This window comes from Sporobolomyces koalae (assembly GCF_050403365.1).
Source record: "Sporobolomyces koalae JCM15063 DNA, S_koalae_JCM15063T_v1_ctg1, whole genome shotgun sequence".
NCBI classification, from domain to species: domain Eukaryota; kingdom Fungi; phylum Basidiomycota; class Microbotryomycetes; order Sporidiobolales; family Sporidiobolaceae; genus Sporobolomyces; species Sporobolomyces koalae.
Window position 1 is genome coordinate 752,022 of NW_027481770.1, and position 17,041 is coordinate 769,062.

General features: G+C 55.6%; 7 protein-coding genes across 7 annotated transcripts; 2 read left to right on the top strand and 5 right to left on the bottom strand.

Annotated features, from left to right (window-relative positions):
• Nucleotides 1-23: 23 nt before the first annotated feature.
• JCM15063_003438 (uncharacterized protein) lies at nucleotides 24-1,341 on the top strand (the record flags this gene model as incomplete). The annotated part of the gene is made up of 6 exons (XM_076675359.1): nucleotides 24-225; nucleotides 302-419; nucleotides 514-660; nucleotides 740-904; nucleotides 992-1,180; nucleotides 1,251-1,341. 6 exons carry the CDS (start codon nucleotides 24-26, stop codon nucleotides 1,339-1,341), a joined length of 912 nt encoding a protein of 303 aa, XP_076537443.1.
• A 302-nt stretch (nucleotides 1,342-1,643) lies between these two features.
• PAH1 (phosphatidate phosphatase PAH1) lies at nucleotides 1,644-5,858 on the top strand (the record flags this gene model as incomplete). Its single annotated transcript, XM_076675360.1, has 12 exons — nucleotides 1,644-1,661; nucleotides 1,748-1,912; nucleotides 2,013-2,174; nucleotides 2,238-2,313; nucleotides 2,389-3,234; nucleotides 3,296-3,684; nucleotides 3,756-4,250; nucleotides 4,330-4,478; nucleotides 4,560-4,799; nucleotides 4,870-5,091; nucleotides 5,152-5,773; nucleotides 5,850-5,858. The coding sequence occupies 12 exons, from the start codon at nucleotides 1,644-1,646 to the stop codon at nucleotides 5,856-5,858; spliced, it is 3,393 nt and encodes a 1,130-aa protein (XP_076537444.1).
• Nucleotides 5,859-6,319: 461 nt separating this feature from the next.
• On the bottom strand, nucleotides 6,320-8,391 carry ATE1 (arginyltransferase; the record flags this gene model as incomplete). The annotated part of the gene is made up of 9 exons (XM_076675361.1): nucleotides 6,320-6,427; nucleotides 6,498-6,827; nucleotides 6,888-6,955; nucleotides 7,031-7,280; nucleotides 7,354-7,431; nucleotides 7,504-7,563; nucleotides 7,640-7,925; nucleotides 7,990-8,115; nucleotides 8,186-8,391. The coding sequence occupies 9 exons, from the start codon at nucleotides 8,389-8,391 to the stop codon at nucleotides 6,320-6,322; spliced, it is 1,512 nt and encodes a 503-aa protein (XP_076537445.1).
• A 209-nt stretch (nucleotides 8,392-8,600) lies between these two features.
• On the bottom strand, nucleotides 8,601-9,756 carry YML6 (mitochondrial 54S ribosomal protein uL4m YML6; the record flags this gene model as incomplete). The annotated part of the gene is made up of 3 exons (XM_076675362.1): nucleotides 8,601-9,436; nucleotides 9,514-9,658; nucleotides 9,721-9,756. The coding sequence occupies 3 exons, from the start codon at nucleotides 9,754-9,756 to the stop codon at nucleotides 8,601-8,603; spliced, it is 1,017 nt and encodes a 338-aa protein (XP_076537446.1).
• A 437-nt stretch (nucleotides 9,757-10,193) lies between these two features.
• On the bottom strand, nucleotides 10,194-13,013 carry JCM15063_003442 (translation initiation factor 2A; the record flags this gene model as incomplete). The annotated part of the gene is made up of 12 exons (XM_076675363.1): nucleotides 10,194-10,239; nucleotides 10,314-10,824; nucleotides 10,891-10,999; nucleotides 11,081-11,421; nucleotides 11,493-11,561; nucleotides 11,627-11,855; nucleotides 11,974-12,100; nucleotides 12,175-12,277; nucleotides 12,342-12,457; nucleotides 12,530-12,601; nucleotides 12,826-12,895; nucleotides 12,986-13,013. 12 exons carry the CDS (start codon nucleotides 13,011-13,013, stop codon nucleotides 10,194-10,196), a joined length of 1,821 nt encoding a protein of 606 aa, XP_076537447.1.
• A 645-nt stretch (nucleotides 13,014-13,658) lies between these two features.
• On the bottom strand, nucleotides 13,659-15,197 carry JCM15063_003443 (uncharacterized protein; the record flags this gene model as incomplete). The annotated part of the gene is made up of 10 exons (XM_076675364.1): nucleotides 13,659-13,712; nucleotides 13,783-13,804; nucleotides 13,870-13,879; nucleotides 13,949-14,077; nucleotides 14,136-14,146; nucleotides 14,223-14,346; nucleotides 14,412-14,445; nucleotides 14,518-14,625; nucleotides 14,709-14,887; nucleotides 14,978-15,197. 10 exons carry the CDS (start codon nucleotides 15,195-15,197, stop codon nucleotides 13,659-13,661), a joined length of 891 nt encoding a protein of 296 aa, XP_076537448.1.
• Nucleotides 15,198-16,364: 1,167 nt separating this feature from the next.
• JCM15063_003444 (CTAG/PCC1 family protein) lies at nucleotides 16,365-16,871 on the bottom strand (the record flags this gene model as incomplete). The annotated part of the gene is made up of 3 exons (XM_076675365.1): nucleotides 16,365-16,566; nucleotides 16,636-16,764; nucleotides 16,834-16,871. The coding sequence occupies 3 exons, from the start codon at nucleotides 16,869-16,871 to the stop codon at nucleotides 16,365-16,367; spliced, it is 369 nt and encodes a 122-aa protein (XP_076537449.1).
• Nucleotides 16,872-17,041: the final 170 nt, after the last annotated feature.

Here is a 17,041-nt window from a genome sequence, read left to right on the forward strand (position 1 = left end):
AGAACGCGTTTACTCTTCCGACAATGCAGCTCAAGCGATCATTCGGGTTGCTTGCACTCACCAGCATCACGGGTGCGTATGCCGTGAGCCCATTAGGAATCATCTCGTCGGTCGGCGAAGGCACAGTGCGATTCGGGCTTCGCAACATCCTCCGCCTCAACGAATCATCGATCGATGCGATCCTGACCAAGGGTGACCGGCCACTCGAACCTCATCCTTACGCGCGTACGTTCCTCTTGGTCTCGTCGCTCTCCAACTTGGACCTCGACGCTGATTCGGGTCTCACTCTCTCGGGGTTCAGTTGATCTCACTGACGAGAACTGGAAGACTGCGCTCACGACTGGAACTGTCGACAACACGTTCGCTTCACCTCTCCCTGACGACACTGTGTGGGTCGTCAACGTTCACGGTCCTGATGCGTGAGTTTGGCAATTCCCCCGCCCCACTTGCAATCCGCTCTTCTCGTACGCGACCCAATCAGAAAGACAACTGAACGATTTCCATGTTTGATAGCGTCTCACTGGCCTACACGGAAGCTCTCGATCAGGTCGCGAGGGACAATTCGAGTCTCGCTGGCGGAAGTTTGCCCAAGCAGGTCAGGTTCGCGAGGCTGAGTTACAACCAAGAAACAGTGCTTGCCACTCGGTGGTGGCTCTGGCGGTGAGACCATGTCTTGATCGCTCACTTGGTAACGAGCGGAGAGAGGCTCACAAATATCTTTCGTGCTTTACCTTGACAGTCCTCCTGTGATTGTGATTGCGACGAACCGCAACCGCGATCTGAGGTTCATCAAACCCAGCATGCTCCGACCTTCGGCGGAATCGTTTGCCGAATTGCTCTCGAAACCCGAGGTTTGGGAAACCCTGCCAATCTGGACAGGCTCGCTCGCTCCAGGCGGCAAATTGTAAGAGTCTCGAAAAGGAGTGCATCTCAATTCCTCCCAGGCTCACGGGCTGACTCACTTTCATGTTCTTCTGGAAACTGCTTTTAGCGAATTTGCTGTAGCGAAACTGTCGGATGCGTGGGCGCGATGGCACAAGGCGACGAGCAAGATCCCCAACGTCGTGCTGCTCGGAATCAGTGGGTTCATCATGAACATCTTCCTCTCGTGGCTCCATTCGAGCGACAAGAAGGCCAAAGCGCAGAACGCAACCGCCAGACCCGAGACGGTTCAGACGGGGTGGGCTCCCTCTTCCGCTTGTTCCGATTTGACCTGTCTTGCTAGTACTGATGTTTTCTCGTGTGCACAGCGCCAAGATTGAAGAGATCGACGACAAGGAGGAAGGATCTTCGACTGCGATCAAGAAGGGAGGAAAAGAACGTTCTACCAAGCGGAAATAGCCACGAGCGGGGGGCATGGGCCGTGGTCAGGGATGCATGCTGGATAAATTCGATTGTAATGCTACGCTTTCATGCGCAAGAGGTGTGATGGGGAAGAGAGTGAGAGAAGGCGGCGGCTAATTCATGTGGTGCAACGTTAAAACGTTAATATTGATCTCGCATATAATGCGGGTGTTTGCGCAGCGTCACCGGTCTCGGGATTCTTCATCCAACCGCGTTTCGTCCATCCGTTGTTCGGCACGCGCCTTTCCTGTACAGTTCGCCTCACCAGTAACGGCAGGGCTGAGCTCTTCTCGCAAGGGATGCAGTGGGTTTCCAAGGTTCGTACTTGCGCATTCGCGCTTGATGTTCCCAACTGCCTCGCGTGGAACCCGTGATTCGATACTGACTCGCGTTCATTCCACAGGCTGTGCAGTACTACAAGGACATCAATCCAGCGACGCTCACGGGTGCGATCGATGTCATCGTCGTCGAGAGGCCCGCCGCAGTTCCCGGCGAGGTCGAACTCGCATGCTCTCCGTTCCATGTTCGGTTCGGCAAGCTGAGTGTGTTGAGACCTGTCGACAAGAAGGTGCGACTCGACCCTCCATCGCACTCGAGTGCCTGACTCTGCCTCGTGGGGCGTTCGGACACGGACTGACCGGCTTGTTGGTGGGGTCCAAACCCAACAGGTTCGAATCAGCGTCAACGATGAGCGCGTACCGTTCTACATGAAGGTCGGAGAGACTGGCGAGGCGTTCTTCGTGTTTGAGACCGACGCCGACGTGCCAGAGAGCCTCCAAACCAGTCCGCTCAGCGGTCCCGTTTCCGACGATGGCCAGGGGGATTCAGGCGTGAGTCTCTGTCCCGTGTCTATCTCGAAACTTTTCACGGGAAGGCTGACTCTTGACTCGTAGGATCCGGAACCGTTCGACCTTGACGCTCCCGCGATGGGCAAGCAAGAATCCTCGGTAGGAGAAGCCGACGAGGATCGTTCGTTCACTCCATCCTATCGACCCATTCTGAGCCTCGCTCTCGGTCACTGACGGACTTGTTGCGGCTTCCTAGAGCTGTTCACTCCTACGCCATCGCATCCGTCTTCGCCAAATTCTTCCCGTTACGCCTCCCTCGCAAGCACCAATTTCGGGTCTCCAACGGGCACACTGCGCACGATCCCGCAGCTCGCGCATCTCACGCCGCATCCTTCGACCGACAACCTCCACGCGCTCGACACCTCTGGTCCAGTAGAAGAAGGTCGCGCGAAAGCTGAAGCGAAATCTAGCGACGCGATCCCTGGACCCATCGCAAGAGCGGTCGAGAAGGCAGCGGGCATGCTTCCGTTCGCCGCCGCCGGCAATGTCGGCCACGAGATCCGTGATGCCAAGCTCAAGCACGATTTCAAGAAGGACGTCGCAGCAGGAGCAGGAGGAACGGCTACAGAATCTGGATTGATCCGACCATCGTCTGAAGACCCGAAAGGTCGAAAGGCCGAAACCGGTCGGATCGACCCAGATGTCGAGGAGAGACTTGCGGGGATGAGCATTGATGGCAAGACCATGCGAAGTACGGGTGACGAGGTGATCAAGGCCGCGAGGGAACAGAACGCCGACGTCGAGGCGATTCTCGGAGGCTCTTCAGGGACCGGACTTGCGACGTCGCATGACGGAATGAGGGGCTCGGTCGACTTTTCGATGCGGCCGCTCCCGACTGGACCGTCCGATATTGACGTGGCGACGGGCAAGATCTTGCGCAATGCCGCTGGAGAAGAAGTTGGCGTCGCACCCGCAAACACGGGCGCTCTCATGCTCGACATGAGTGGCTACAAAGTCGACAAGGAGAAGGAAGCGCGAGAAGAGGAAGTAGACCAGAGAATAGGGGAGGAACTTGCACCTACAATGCTCGGGATCAACGCGCGTAAGTTTTCTTATCCAAACATTGATCACGAGACCTGTCGTTGACGCGATTGCGTAAACAGAGGCGGAGAAGGAGATCATCAGCTTCACTCAGGCTCTCTTGCAATCGACCGATCCAACCACCCTCGCCAATTTCTTCGAACCTTCCACCGATGAAGAAGCCGGTGCCGACAGCTCTGTACCACCCTTGGACCTCAACCCAGGAACGCCCGCGTCCGACCGCAAAGTCCCTGAAACTCGATCCCGACACAGCTCGCGCGCCAGTTCCCCGCCGCCTCGACCCGTCAGTATCTCGAGCCTGCAATCGCTCCACGCTGAATCTGAGATCGCTCCGAGCCCCGATGACGGAGTTTTCCACGCGAGCCCCAAGCAATTCTCTCTCAAGATCGGAGGCAAGGTGCACGTCTTCGAGATGAGCCTGTGCGGCAGCGAAGAGTTTGGTCACGAACAAGTTCGTCGAAATTCGTATCGAGCTCCCTGATCGGTAGAATGATGACTGACACGACTTGCGTTGTGAATCAGCGAGCTGCCGATCGCGCTTTCCTCGAACATCAGGTCACCTTCAACCAGTTTATGGAACAAACGGAACTGACCGAGAATCCCGACCTCGTCGTCAAGTACGCCGGTCGGTACCTCACGTGGGACAACGCGTCTCCTGTCCTCGCGTCCTTGTCCGTCTACCGACGATCGCTTGTCGAACACCCCGAGCACCACCGACATGTTGACCAGACATCGAAACGATCTGGTCGGTGGAGTTTGTGGTGGGGTCGCAATCGCAACTCGACAGTTCAGGGAGACGCGGCTTCAACCGTCAGTCTGCCAGGGTCAGAGCTGAGCCCGCCGACGAGTCCGCCAATGAGCCCGCCGGATTCCCCTCGATCTGTACCGACTCCCGATCCACCCCCTCTCGACAGATCCGACGCAGCATCACCGCCACTCGTTCACGAAGACGATTTTCCGCCCGAGGATCATACGAAACACTATGCAAAGACCCTGCGACTGACATCTGAACAATTGGTGAGCACGACTCCTTTTCAGGAGGCTCGAAATTGTTGGCCTGACTTTCAAGCCATTTGACGGCTGGGACTCGGTACAGAAAGCGCTCAAACTGAACAAAGGTATGAACACCATCTCGTTCTCCGTTCGCTCATCCTATTCCGGATACGCGACCTGCACGTCGAGAATATTCTTGTGGGAGGGTGACTATCAAGTGGTCATTTCCGACATCGACGGGACCATCACAAAGTACGTCACCTCGCGCAGGATCCGTCTCAATTAGAGAGGGTCCCTGACTCAACGAAAAATGGTCTGATTGATTGTCTGCAGATCGGATGCGCTTGGACACGTCTTCACGATGATTGGCAGAGACTGGACCCATCTCGGCGTCGCCAAACTCTACACCGACATCTCGAGGAATGGCTACAAGATGATGTACTTGACCTCACGCGCTATCGGACAGGCCGACACAACTCGCGAGTACCTCAAAGGTATCAAGCAGAATGGCTTTCAGCTTCCAGACGGTCCTGTCATTATGAGTCCTGATCGATTGATGACTTCGCTTCATCGGTAAGCACCTCTCTTGCCGCTCGACCAGCTAGGTCTGGGTTTCACTGAGGCAACTGTCCGTGGCAATCAGCGAGGTCATCATGAGGAAGCCCGAAGTCTTCAAGATGGCTTGTCTGCGCGACATTCAACGATTGTTCGGCGAACGATCACCGTTCTACGCGGGATTCGGCAACCGAATCACCGATGCCCTCTCGTATCGAAGTGTAGACATTCCTTCGTCTCGCATCTTCACGATTGATTCGAACGGAGAAGTCAAGATGGAGCTGCTCGAGCTCGCCGGCTACAAATCTTCGTGCGTGAACAGGCCAATGAGCCCCTTCTTGCGCCGATGCTGATTTTGCTCTTTAAATAGCTACATCCATATGACGGATCTCGTAGATCAGATGTTCCCTCCGATCAACAAGACCACCGTGCCCGACTTTACCGATTTCAACTATTGGCGCGCGCCGCTACCTCAGATCGATTTCCCGGAACTCGCCCCACCTTCTCCTGCTCTTTCGGCTCGTTCCGATCAGTCTTCCAGTCGGATAGCGTTCCCTCGATTGGGTACGATCGCGAGCAGTCTCTCGCGACGTTCGTCTCGCTCGGCGCTCAGTGACACCGGCCCGCCATCCCGCTCGACTCGGGGAACGACACCCTCGAGCCCATTGTTGTCAGCAACAGTCGCTGAAGACCCCGTCGAGCTCGAAGAAGACGATCTCGATCAGACACGATACAATCGTCACCATCGATCATCGTCCATGCCTGGAAGTCTGCCCGAGGATGGAGACTTTGAACGGTACTATCACGAATCGAAAGTCTCACCACATGCGACGACCGAGGCGGAAGAGTACAAGCAGAAGATAAAGGGGCAACGTGATGATGACGACGAGGAGGAGGAAGAGGAAGACGACGCTGATTTCCATGATCATGATGCCGAGGAAGAAGGAGAGGGAGACGACTTTGGAGATCAGCTCGACTTTTCCAGTGTACCTGTGAGTTTCGAACCCCTGTGCTGGGAGTCCACATGCGGGAAACGCTCAAGCTGACAGTTGACGAAAACCTTGACAGTATCTCTGAAAGGTTACGAGATGTGCGTGCCTTTGTCTGCTTGCCGGATCTTTCCTTCGTTTTTGTTGTACAATTAGGTACCGCCTCCGGCCTGTCGTGCTCCTGCAATCCTTGTATTTTCTCTCTGGGATACCATAGACTCTCGCAAAGGGGCTCGGAGATAAAAGAACAAATTCGGCGAGAGGCTACGGAGGATGAGAAGCTACCCGGTCATCTGAAGCTTTTTGTCGAGTCTAGTCTCGTCAGAATCAGCTTGAAACCCAAACGCCTCTTAGATCCCGAGCCCCCTTCAGCCGAGGCTTGCTGCATCGCGTCCCCTAGAGTCGTTTCCGGCTGATCGATTTCTGCAGAATGTCTCGTTCTCGAGACCTAGAGATGTGAATTCATGTTTTCGAAATGCAGTAAAGGATAGTCAAGGCAATCTCCGGTGGTATCGAGGAGGGGCGAAGAGGAAGAAAATGCAGGTGACCTCATCTCCCCATCCAGATTGCCATCCTACCCGCCAACGCTTCTCCAGTCGCTGCCAGCAATTCTTTGACTTCTCGTTGCCCATCAACCTCGTGCCAGACAGTCGAGATCTGTTTTTCTCAATGAACCTGCTGCTCATTCCCCAGACGAGTGATCACTCGAGAAAGAGAAAACACATACAACGACAGGGACCAGAGTGCGCGACTCGAGCACATAAGAATTGAGCAAGAGGGTTTTCGGCAGCTTGTGAGGATCGAGACATCCTGGCGGAGGTGGGATTGGGAACTGAATGTCCTCTTCATCTTCGTCGTCTTCGCTTTCTCCCGAGTCGCGAGCTCGGTCTGCCTCGTTCTGCTTTTGAGAGCCCGAGTTCGTCCCGTGCGAAGAAGCGGTTTCTGTAGAGATTGTCGCTGGCGGATTCGAGGCTGGATTCGAGAACGACGCTGCGCGGGGCATGGCAGCGCTGACGAGGGGCTTGCAATGCTCCCAGGGATAGTACACGTTCGTTGCCTGTTGCAGCTTGTGCTCCTCAGTATCACGTCCAAGATTTTGTCAGTGTCTCGAGCTTACGGGGTCGAGCAGGAATGAAGGCTGATAGTCTGCCTTGTAACGCATTTTTGGTACCTCGATATAGTAGCCTGAACAATCGACCAATCCCCAGTCAGGACGTGCCGAGTGGGACCCTAGCGGAAAACGGAAAACACGAGACTTGCCCATCATGTACCTGCCTTTACCCGCTTCCCATAACCCTCGACTTTCCAAGTTGCGCACCATGTCAATCTCGCGCAGAGCGCTCACTTTGCCAAGACTCATGCCAGCCCAGTCCGGGTTCCAGACGAAGTACACGGACGATACCGCTTGTGGTAGCAAGTCGAGCACGGCAAAGGCGATCAGGACGCCATCGAGCCGGTACAGGGCGTGGTGGGAGCCATACGAAACTCCGTTGAGCGATGTCGGTTCGAGCTAGAATTCACGTGTATCGATGTCAGTTTCCCGTGACAGTCCGTACCACCGGTAGTGGGCAAACGCGACGTACATCGAGCGGGGTATCGACGAGGAAGCGTTTGAAGCCTTTCACGGATACTTTCGATTCAGGTTCCGAATGTACTTCCATCTGTTTCAGGTTCAGACAGCGAGTCAGTACATGTCTTTTGCAACAACGAGGCGCGTACAAGCGAGAATTTACCTGATACCGCTTGAACAGTGCGTATTTTTCGTCGGTATAGCTCGCAGGTTCGACGACATACTAGTTGGGCAGTCCGGATGGTTAGACCGGGTTGCGCATGAGTGCGACAAATATACCAAGTGCTCGAAGCGCTCACCTCGAACTTGTGTTTGAAGGGATGATCGCTTGGCGAGTGGGACCAGTCGCCGCCGCCGACCAGTTCGGAGTACTCGATCGGATGCTGGTGCTTCGCCTTGCCTTTGCCCTTCGCTTTCGCCTTGTCGTCTTTCGTGCGATCCTCAGCGAGCTCGGTCGAGTCGGCCGAAGTCTTGGCGGGTCCCCATCCTCGCTCGCCGGTTCGGCCGCCTTCCTTGACAAAGTTCGAGAAGCGTTGGAGGACCTGGCGCTGACTGCGACTTGGTCTGAATTTGCTGCTGTCTTGTCTGCGAGACCCTCGATAGATCAGCGCTACTAACTGAGGGGAAAGAAACGCGTGGACGGACGCACGAGATGGTGTATTGCACGCAGCAAGTGTTGGCGTTATCGGGCTTGTACAGGTAGCATCCACTCCTCCTCCAGCCTCGATCGAGCAGCATTTTGTACGTCGAGCAGCTCAGCGTATGCGCCCAACACCTGCAGCCAAGGAGAGCGAGTATGACGATTAGCGGCGTTGAATCAACAGCTGCCGAGAAGAGCTGCTCACCCGTACGACTTGCTGCTCTTGGCGCGAGACCGCTCGCCTTTGACCTCGGAGCAGTACCCGCACGCCGACGCCGAGTAGCCAAACGGTTGCAGGATCGATATGCTGTCGTTCGAGCTGGACGAGTCGGCATCCGACAGCGCTGATTGTGACTGCGACGAGTCGCCTGCGGACGACGCCGCCGAAGGGAACAGCTGCGACAGCGACATGAGCGTCGTCCGGACAACCGAGTCGCGAGAGATCGGAGAATCGAATCGATTGACTGAATGCACTCAGCGTAAACCGGCCGGTGCAATTCCACGGGATCCGTCTCTCCGCGGCAACACTTCGGATTTTCTCGGACAACCTGCGATGCGCTAACGGTAGTATACTAGGTGAGCTGGTCAAGTCATGCTTGTCAATATTACACACGTCCAGTCTAGACCCTCGCTTCTGCCGACGCAATCTGCTCGAGTGCCTGTCGGTCTACCAGTTCGTCGAGTTCTCCCTCCTCGAACTCTCCCTCGTCAAAGTCCTCCCACTCCTGTTCGAGCCACGGGCCGTTCGGGTCGATGCGCGCGATGACACTGTCGACCGCCTCGAGGTCGAGCACGACGTTGCGACGCTTGATGATGTCCCACACGGTCAAGTCGAACACGTCCGTCACGACCGCAACTTCGGGCAGGTTGCCGCTCGAGAGCTCGAACGCCCATCGCGCGCGCTCGTCGGCGTCCGTGCCCGAAGAGCCTGTCACGAACAGTGCGTTCGTCCAACCTCGTTCGACGAGTTTCTCCTTGAGCGTGCGCGTGCTCGGTACGTCGAGACCGAGTTTCTCGACGACTGCGAGGTTGCCCGCGCGCCACTTCTCACTGAGCGAGACCCTCAACCCGAGCTGTTCCTCCTTGCGGTTGATCTTGCGATTCCATCCATCAGGTCCTTTCGGCCTCGGTCCGAACGCTCTTCCTCCTCCCTTGAGCATCGGACTGCCCCTCGAACCGAGACGAGCGTGTCCGGTACCTTTCTGCGGGCGAATCTTCTTGCCCGAGTAGTTCACCTCGGCGCGGTTCTTGGTCGAGGCGGTACCCGCTCGCAGCGACGACAGATGCGCGACGACAATCTTGTGCAGGAGCGAAGGGCGAGACGGCACGTTGAACAGCGGAGCCGGCAGCGGCACGATCATGCGTTCGCTCGGGTTGTTGAGCGCGGCGTCGGCGTGTCGCGGGTAGAACGTGTCGAGAGGCACATGTACAAACGCATCGAGTGCGGAAGGTCGAGCTACGAGTAGCGCAGAGACGCAAGTCAGCGCTTCGAACATGTAGTCGCTTGAGATGAAACACGAGAAATCCACTCACGCGTCCTGGGAAGCGGTGGTAGCCGTGTTGGCGGTGCATCCAAAGGTTCAGACGCTGCTACCGGGGCATCGAGAGGCGCAGTCAAGTCCGGTGTCGGCTCGGCAGCAGTTGCGAGTGCTCGCGAAGTAGAGGCGAGCGAAGAGGGCTGTTGGACAACGAGCACGGGTTAGAGCGGCTCGTACAGCGCCTCAGAGGGCTTGGATATACCTTGAACGCTCTCCTCGTGGCAGCCAGGAACGACATGAGGCGTGATGGGGGAGTCTGACTTGCGGAGTACCTGAAATAATTCTGGCAACTATCCGTTTGACCTATCACCTGTCGCTCGCTGGTTTACATTCGCCTAGCTGAGGTTCCGTTCCAACTTTCGCGTCCTCGGCTTGTCTGCAAAAACGATTGTACCATCAAGTAAACGCGAGAGGACTGTGTTCCCGCCGTTGCAACGTTTCACAGGCCGAAGGAATCCTCAATCGCAGCAATGGTCACGCGCAAAGTAAGGCGAAGTTTTGATCGAGATGGGGGAACCATGCGAGGTGTTGCGATTTGAGTAGAACAAGAACACAAACAGAAAGAATCCACCTCTAGAAAACATCGTGACTACAGTACCCCCCGTTTTTTTCCCGTAAAGGCTCATTGGGCCCAGATGCAAGGCCGGGTACAACCATGCATGACGACTAATAACCTTACTTGGATCCAAGAGCGTCGAGTTCTTTGCGCAACTCGGCCTCGCTAGAAACAGAGTCGCGACACGTCAGTTTCGGACGGATCATCACCGGCGACAGCGTGATATCAAGTTTGCGTACCTCTCGAGTTTCTTGTGTTGCGTGAGTTCGAGTTTCTCTCCGGCGGCCTTCTTCGCCTTCAGCTGCTCAATCGCGGTCAGCTTCTTGACGATCGCACGACGCTTCTTGTCCTCGGGCGACAGGCTTGGTTCGACGGCGGGAACCTCGGGAACCGGAGGCGCGAGTTCAGGGACAGGTTGAGGCGTCGCCGTACCGCTCGCGGGCGTCGACGAACCGTCTTCCTGCTGCTGTTGGCCCTTGTTGCCCTTGGCTTTCTTGTCACCTCCCTTCTTCTTTCGTCGGTTCGCGAGAGGGTCTTCGGCGTTGACGGGTGCGCCGGGAGGAGGAGCGCCTGGGATCCCGCGGCGAGCGTTACGCGCAGCGAAACCTCCGTTGCCCTCGCGCGCGTTGTCGCGCGGGAACGGGTTCGCACCGTTCGCATCGTATGCTGCACCTCCTTCATCCTCGCGCTTGTACACTGACGGCGTGAGGGTGCCCCGAGCGTGGGGAGGACGGTAAGCACCTCCGGTGGCTGTTTGTTCTCAGGTCAGCGAAAGTGAGAATCGACCTATCCAAGCGAGAAATCGAGAAAGCGTACCGGCTGGTTTCGGCGCAGGAGTCGAGGCGACGGAGATCGAGGCGACGGGGGCCGGATCGAGAGGACCGCTCATGGGCCAGAATCCGGGATTCGCCGGTCGCCACGATGCCTGTGCGATACGGAGAGCGAAGGGAGGATCAGCTAAATGGACCACGGTCTGAAATGAGAGAAACAGTCGGGAGAGGCGTACCTGGTACAGCTCCTCGATTGAATCCACGTGCATGAGTCCGCCAGTAAAGTGGTAGACTTTGATGCCGTTGTCAACCCTCAACCTAGGACTGAGAGTCGCGCACAGGAGATACCGACCGTCGGGACTCCACTCGCAATGCACAGTGTTCGGGGCATCGATAGTAGTGACCTTTTTCAGGGTTTGTCGGTCCCACACGTCGACCTGTCCGGCAAGGTTACCGAATCCGGCAATGCAGAGGAGGCGACCTTGAGGGTTGTACGACAAGAAGTTGCGCGGGTTCGTTCCGAAATCGTTGATGATCTTGACGCGAGCATCGAAGATGACAGTCTTTGCGGGCATGTCTGGGTCCGGGCTTCCGCGTGAATCGGGCTTCTTCCAACAGAAAGAGAGAACAAAGAAAACGAGGACTTACAGCCATATGTCACAGCGAATTCGCGGTCGTTGGGTGACCAAGCAAAGTCGTGAATACCGCCTTCCTTGTCTGCATTACAGCACAAAAGGGATCAAAGCCTGCCTTGGAGGCTACCGAGGTAGAACGACACGTACCAAGGGTTACTCGGCAGTCGAATTGACCGGCAGCGTTCATGAGGTACAGATTCGTCTCGCCGTAGTACGACTTGCCGGTCTTGTCGACATCGGTCTGCGTCATGAAGAGGAGGTTCGTGCCCGACTTGTTCCATTTCATCTGAATCTTGTCGGCCTTGTAGAACGTCTTCGAGCAGGAAGGCGACGCGAGGGCGAGGAGCGAGTGCACCTTGACCGATGCAGGACCACCCTGTGACTCGCCGAAGGGTCAGAATCTACACAGATGGGTCAGAAAGAGCATGACAGCGCACCTTCTTCTCTGCGACAAAGATAGCAACGCTCGGTGCGCGGCCAGGAGAGATGCAAACGCTGGTGATGCCCTCGACGCGGAGCTTCTCGGCGATACCTTGTTCGAAAGATGCAGGGTGGTAGACGTGGAGTTCATTGGTCACGCATCGGATCGCCTTGCTCTCGTCCTCGGAGTATTGAAGCTCCCTGCAGAGTCGAGCAATCGTCAGTATACGATTGAAAGGAGCATGATTGCCTGGAGCCGGGAAATCGCGACTGACCAGCCTTCGATGGACTTTTGCGAAAAGCTAGCGATCTCTTGGCCCGAAGCGATGTCAAACACTCGCAGGTTGCGATGAGGAGGCTCTCCCTCGGCAGGTTTCACTGTAAACGCGTCCAAGAGAAAGTTCAGCATGGTTCTCGTACGGGCAGATGAGAATCGCCGTACCTTGTCGCTCCCAGGTCTGGAGTTGACTTCCTTGCGGCGAGAAGGCAATGTCAATGACACCCTTGACCGAGATGTCTGTCACGACAGCAGCTGTCGAAGCATCGAGCACTTGCACACTGCTCGATCGCGTATGCGGACGTCAGCACGTCCCCGTGAAGGCTCGTGATAGAAGGTAGGAATGAGCTGACCCCGTGCTGGTCACAGAGGCGAAGAATCGACCATCGGCAGAGTATCGGTAGACCTTGACCGCGCCTTCAGGTCTGTCAAGAGTGCAAGAACGATTGTCAGCGCGTTGTAATTTAAGGGTCGCTTGATCCTGGTTCGATTTGTCTCATCACTTCAGAACCCTTTTCACACTCGCGATTGATTCCTGGTGCGCACAAGGCGGCCAGGCGGATGATTCACAGGTCGACTATTCGGCAGGTATTGGCGGCGCAGGAGGCCTAGGCGCGACTCGAGTCAGGGCAGAGCATATAAAGCTTACTTTTGGAACTGAGCGACGGGTTGCCAGGAAGGCGGGCCGTTGATGAGGCCCAGTTGCTTGAGCGAACGAGCTAGAAAAGACGGGCCATCGAGAACGTGAGTCGTGTTTGCGCCTCGTCCGGGACTAGACAGCAGGCTTGGTGGAAAGGACGACTACTCACTCGCGTACTGGATTGACGGTGCCGACATGTGGAAAGAAAGCGTGACGAGAGAAACCTCGCAGACTCGAGATTCGATCGATCGGAAAAGTCGCGCTTCGGAGGGTACTGGCAAGGGTCGTCGAGTGGCTGCGCAGTGCAAGAGCGAGCTCGAACAATGAGTAGCCGTGGCGCGAAAGCGATGAGGCGAGAGAAGCGTCGAAAGACACGGGTTTAATGTTCGTTTAACGCTTGTTCGCTCATTCGCTATACTGAGTCTCTGGGCGTTCGGAATATCATATGCAGATCCGCAAGGCCTATTTCGGCCAACGGTGAAGTGCCGCAGAAGAAAGAAAAAGCGAAACATGCAAATTTGGAAACGTAGATTTTGAATGAGGGACCTGCTTCTCAGCGAGCGCCGCATGGATGTGAGCGCGACCCGGACGAACGCAATGACGAAGTATCATTCCCGTTCGCAACCCCTCATGCTGAACGGCCGGACCGTGAGTAAATCTCCGCTCGAGACAGGCCCCGGCGCGCCAATCTTGACCAGCAACGCGCGCTTCTAATTTGGGCGACCCCGATGAGGCCCCCGGATATCAAGGCATGCCTGCCGCAAGAGACATGCTGCAGTCGAAAGAGTCGTTCACGAGAAAGTAGGAAGAGGTGAAACCGAGGTATTGTAAACCCGCCTCGTCTACAGGTTGGTGTGTTTCTGCAACATCTCCATAGTAATCTCGAACGCAACAAACTACAATCCGAGTGAACGAGCCCGTCAGCCTCAACAAATTCGCAAATTGGCCAGTCGAACCGAGACTCACGGTAGAAGCAGCTGCAGGAACACTGAATGGGAAGCAATACTAGTGATCAGTCAGGACCTTGTCTGGGAGTCAGTTGTTATGACGTACGCTCGAATGTCTGGCGCATGGGGAAGGGACTTGTCAATTCCTTTTGCTTTGCTTGTGAATTGCTGAATCAAAAACTCACAAGTAGGGGCAAGACCAGCAAAGAATGCCTTGGCGCCTTCCCGTCGATAGATGTCCCGGAAAGCGTTGATGATGTAGTTCGCTCCCCGAGGAGGCGCCTCGGCGAACTGAATACGGGACTTGACAACATCTGATAAAGACAGGAGATTAGCATGCGGGTTCGGTCAAATTAAAGCGACCAGACTCACCTAGAGGATAGCTGTTCATTGAGACCAGAATCTTCTCGTCAGCTGCGCCAATGCGATAGTTTGCCGACCGCAAGAGAAATTGCTTACCATGCAGTCCAATATCCGATTCCTCCAATTCCTCCAGCTGTCAACGTCGCCCATACTGGCAGGTTGTTCGTGCCAAGCGACTTTTGCAGTGATCGCTTGGACCATTCGTAGCCAGCGTAGAAACCTGCGAGACATGACACCCTCTATCAGCTCAATTCGCAACTGGAGTAAAATCGAGAAGAGACAAACCAGCATAAGCCGGGATCTCACGGGCGACCGTGATCTGTTTAAGTGATCGACGATCAGTCGTGTCCTCTCACCTAAGCAGCTCTAGGTGAAAAATGCGAAGACGCACCCAGTATCCCCGCATAATACCCTGCCTCCAGCCATATTTTGAGTACATCTCGCCAACAACATCCTTGAGTCGCTTCGGTGTCGTCGATTGATTTGCTTGCATGCGAACCTGAACTTCAACGGGTCAGTTTCTCAACGTTGCGGGGTTCTCGTTTTTTCTCGGCACGGCTCGCAAAGAGCGATTCAACAGACCTTGAACATTTCGACGGGACTCGCAAGGACAGCTTGCACAACTCCGGCCATCGAACCTGCCAGCATGATTTGCGGGATCGTGAGGTCGGGGAAAGGGGAGACGAGCTTGCGCGCGTAATTGTTCGCAGCAAACAGGAGCGAGTTGACTCCCGCAATACCGATCAACGGACTGGCCATGCCTGCGAGGAGAATTGCGTCAGTATTCTCGATCTAACAGAGTATAATCCTGTCTGTCAAGGAGGAGGAGGAGGAGGAGTCTATCAACCAACCTTTGTAGAGGGCAAAGAAGCCTTCCTTCTTGATCGTCTGCGTCGCGATATCAAGAGGACCCTTGAACTGTCCCGGTATGGCCGTCTGCGCTCGAGTCTTGATCGTGTCGAGTGGTTGACCGACGAGCACTTGCGCCATTCCTCCCATCGACCCCGAGATGAGCGAAGCAGCGGTCGACTGCTTCTTCTGCACCGGCATGACGGATGCTTCAGGCTCCATAGTCGCTGGTCGCAGATCTTCGAAGTTTCGGGGCAGACGGACAGCCGGCGGCAATTCGCGCATCTGGATCTTTTTTCGCGAAGTTGGCTCATGGCGCCTTCGCGTACTTCGGAAGCGCCTTGGCACGCCGTGTTTGCGGCTTTATGATTCGCTAAGAAGATAGCCGCTCTGACAGTTTTGGCAATGTCTAGAGACCATGAGACAGATGCTGCGGAATAAGGGCTCTCTGGATTTTGTCTATCTATATGCAATGATAGAGAACTCAACATCGAACACCGCTGACATGGCCGAGTGGTCTAAGGCGCCAGATTCAAGCGATTACGTCTTTCTCGAATCTTCGAGAGTGTGTCTCCTGGTCACGAAAGTGGCGTGGGTTCGAGTCCCACTGTCAGCACATTACTTTTTGCTCCCGGCTATGTTGACCACGGACCGATGTGCCGAGGCTCCTCCTTTTTCGTGCTTGTCCTGTAGTCGATGCTTGAGGGCGCGCTAAAGCTATCTTTTTGCGGCTTGCAGCTTTCGAGGCTTATGCTTTGACCGCGAAAGTCCAGTCAGACTCGATGCGCCCGAGCCTCGAGCTGAGCGTAATGATCTGAGCCTCGTTACCTACGCTTCATGTCGCGTTCTGTTGGTCCGCGTCTGTGGGAATCGACAAACGTACGCGGCACCTGCAACCGCCGAATTCTGACGGCACCTCGTTCAATGCCGCAACTTGTCTCTCCAGGCTATCAGGCAGGTTCAGCTTTCGATAGAGGAAACGTCGATTGCGAGCATTGTATCTCAAAAGACCGAGCTGAAGCAGGTCACTGTCGTGACAACTGATACTACGACTTGAGTAGCCCAAACGCGAGAGACGCCTTGGGACAGTGTCGATGCTTTCTCGTGACAAGGCGCAAGATAGCCCGAGAAACTGATCGCTGATACGAGAGCAGCTTAGAGTATGATGCCAGAGCAGGGAAACTCGCAGGTCTCGAGAAGCGAGGCGAAGAAACTCTCATCGGCAGCCAAAACCGCTGTTATGTTGCAGTCGGGCGAACAGTTCTCGCTTCGATCCTTGCGAAAGATATAGCAATACAACAACAGATATTAGAGAACTCGTGGCTATCCAAGCCAAACGGCGGACTGGGCGTATTCTAGATCGGGATGCTCCCCTCTGTTCGACTCGTCTCAGCCCCGTTTGAGCGAATCCCAACTACCTTGGAGTCCGACCTCGAGGCTCGGTGCTTCCTCGGCCTGTGGAGGCTGTTGCACGTTTCCGAGCATCTCTCGCGGTCCGAACGTGTGCATGGTTTGTACGACGAGCTGAATATCGGACAGAGCATGATCGAGGGCGACTCGGGCTTGCGCGACAGTCCGTGCGAGGAACGTGCTGAACCGATGGTGTTCGAGTCAGATCAGGGGGAAAGCACGCGAAACGGGGAACAAAGGTCCGACTCACACCACGAGAGATGCATCCTTCACCTCGAGGACGCGCTTGAGCTCAGTAGGGCGAAGGGGTCTATCAACCTCGATCACTTGCTTGACGAGTAGCGCGTTGGCAGCCGAAGGGAACGGCAGCTCGATCGAACTGGACTCATGAAGCGAGAACTCGACTTTAGCGGACAGAGACCGCCCGGGACAGTCTACAGAGACGTACATAGTGTGCCATTCGGTAGTCTCTTGAGTAGCAGCCATGTTGCCGACAAGGATGATTGTAGTTCAGGTTGAATGATCAAGAAGATGCGATGAGACTCTTCTTCCCTTCGACCTTCGCGGAGTCACACCATCCCGTTCCAATTTCAGCCGCCCGGCAGCTCTACCTTCCAGGCGAATCGCTAGTGAACAATACCGAACAGCTTACGCGT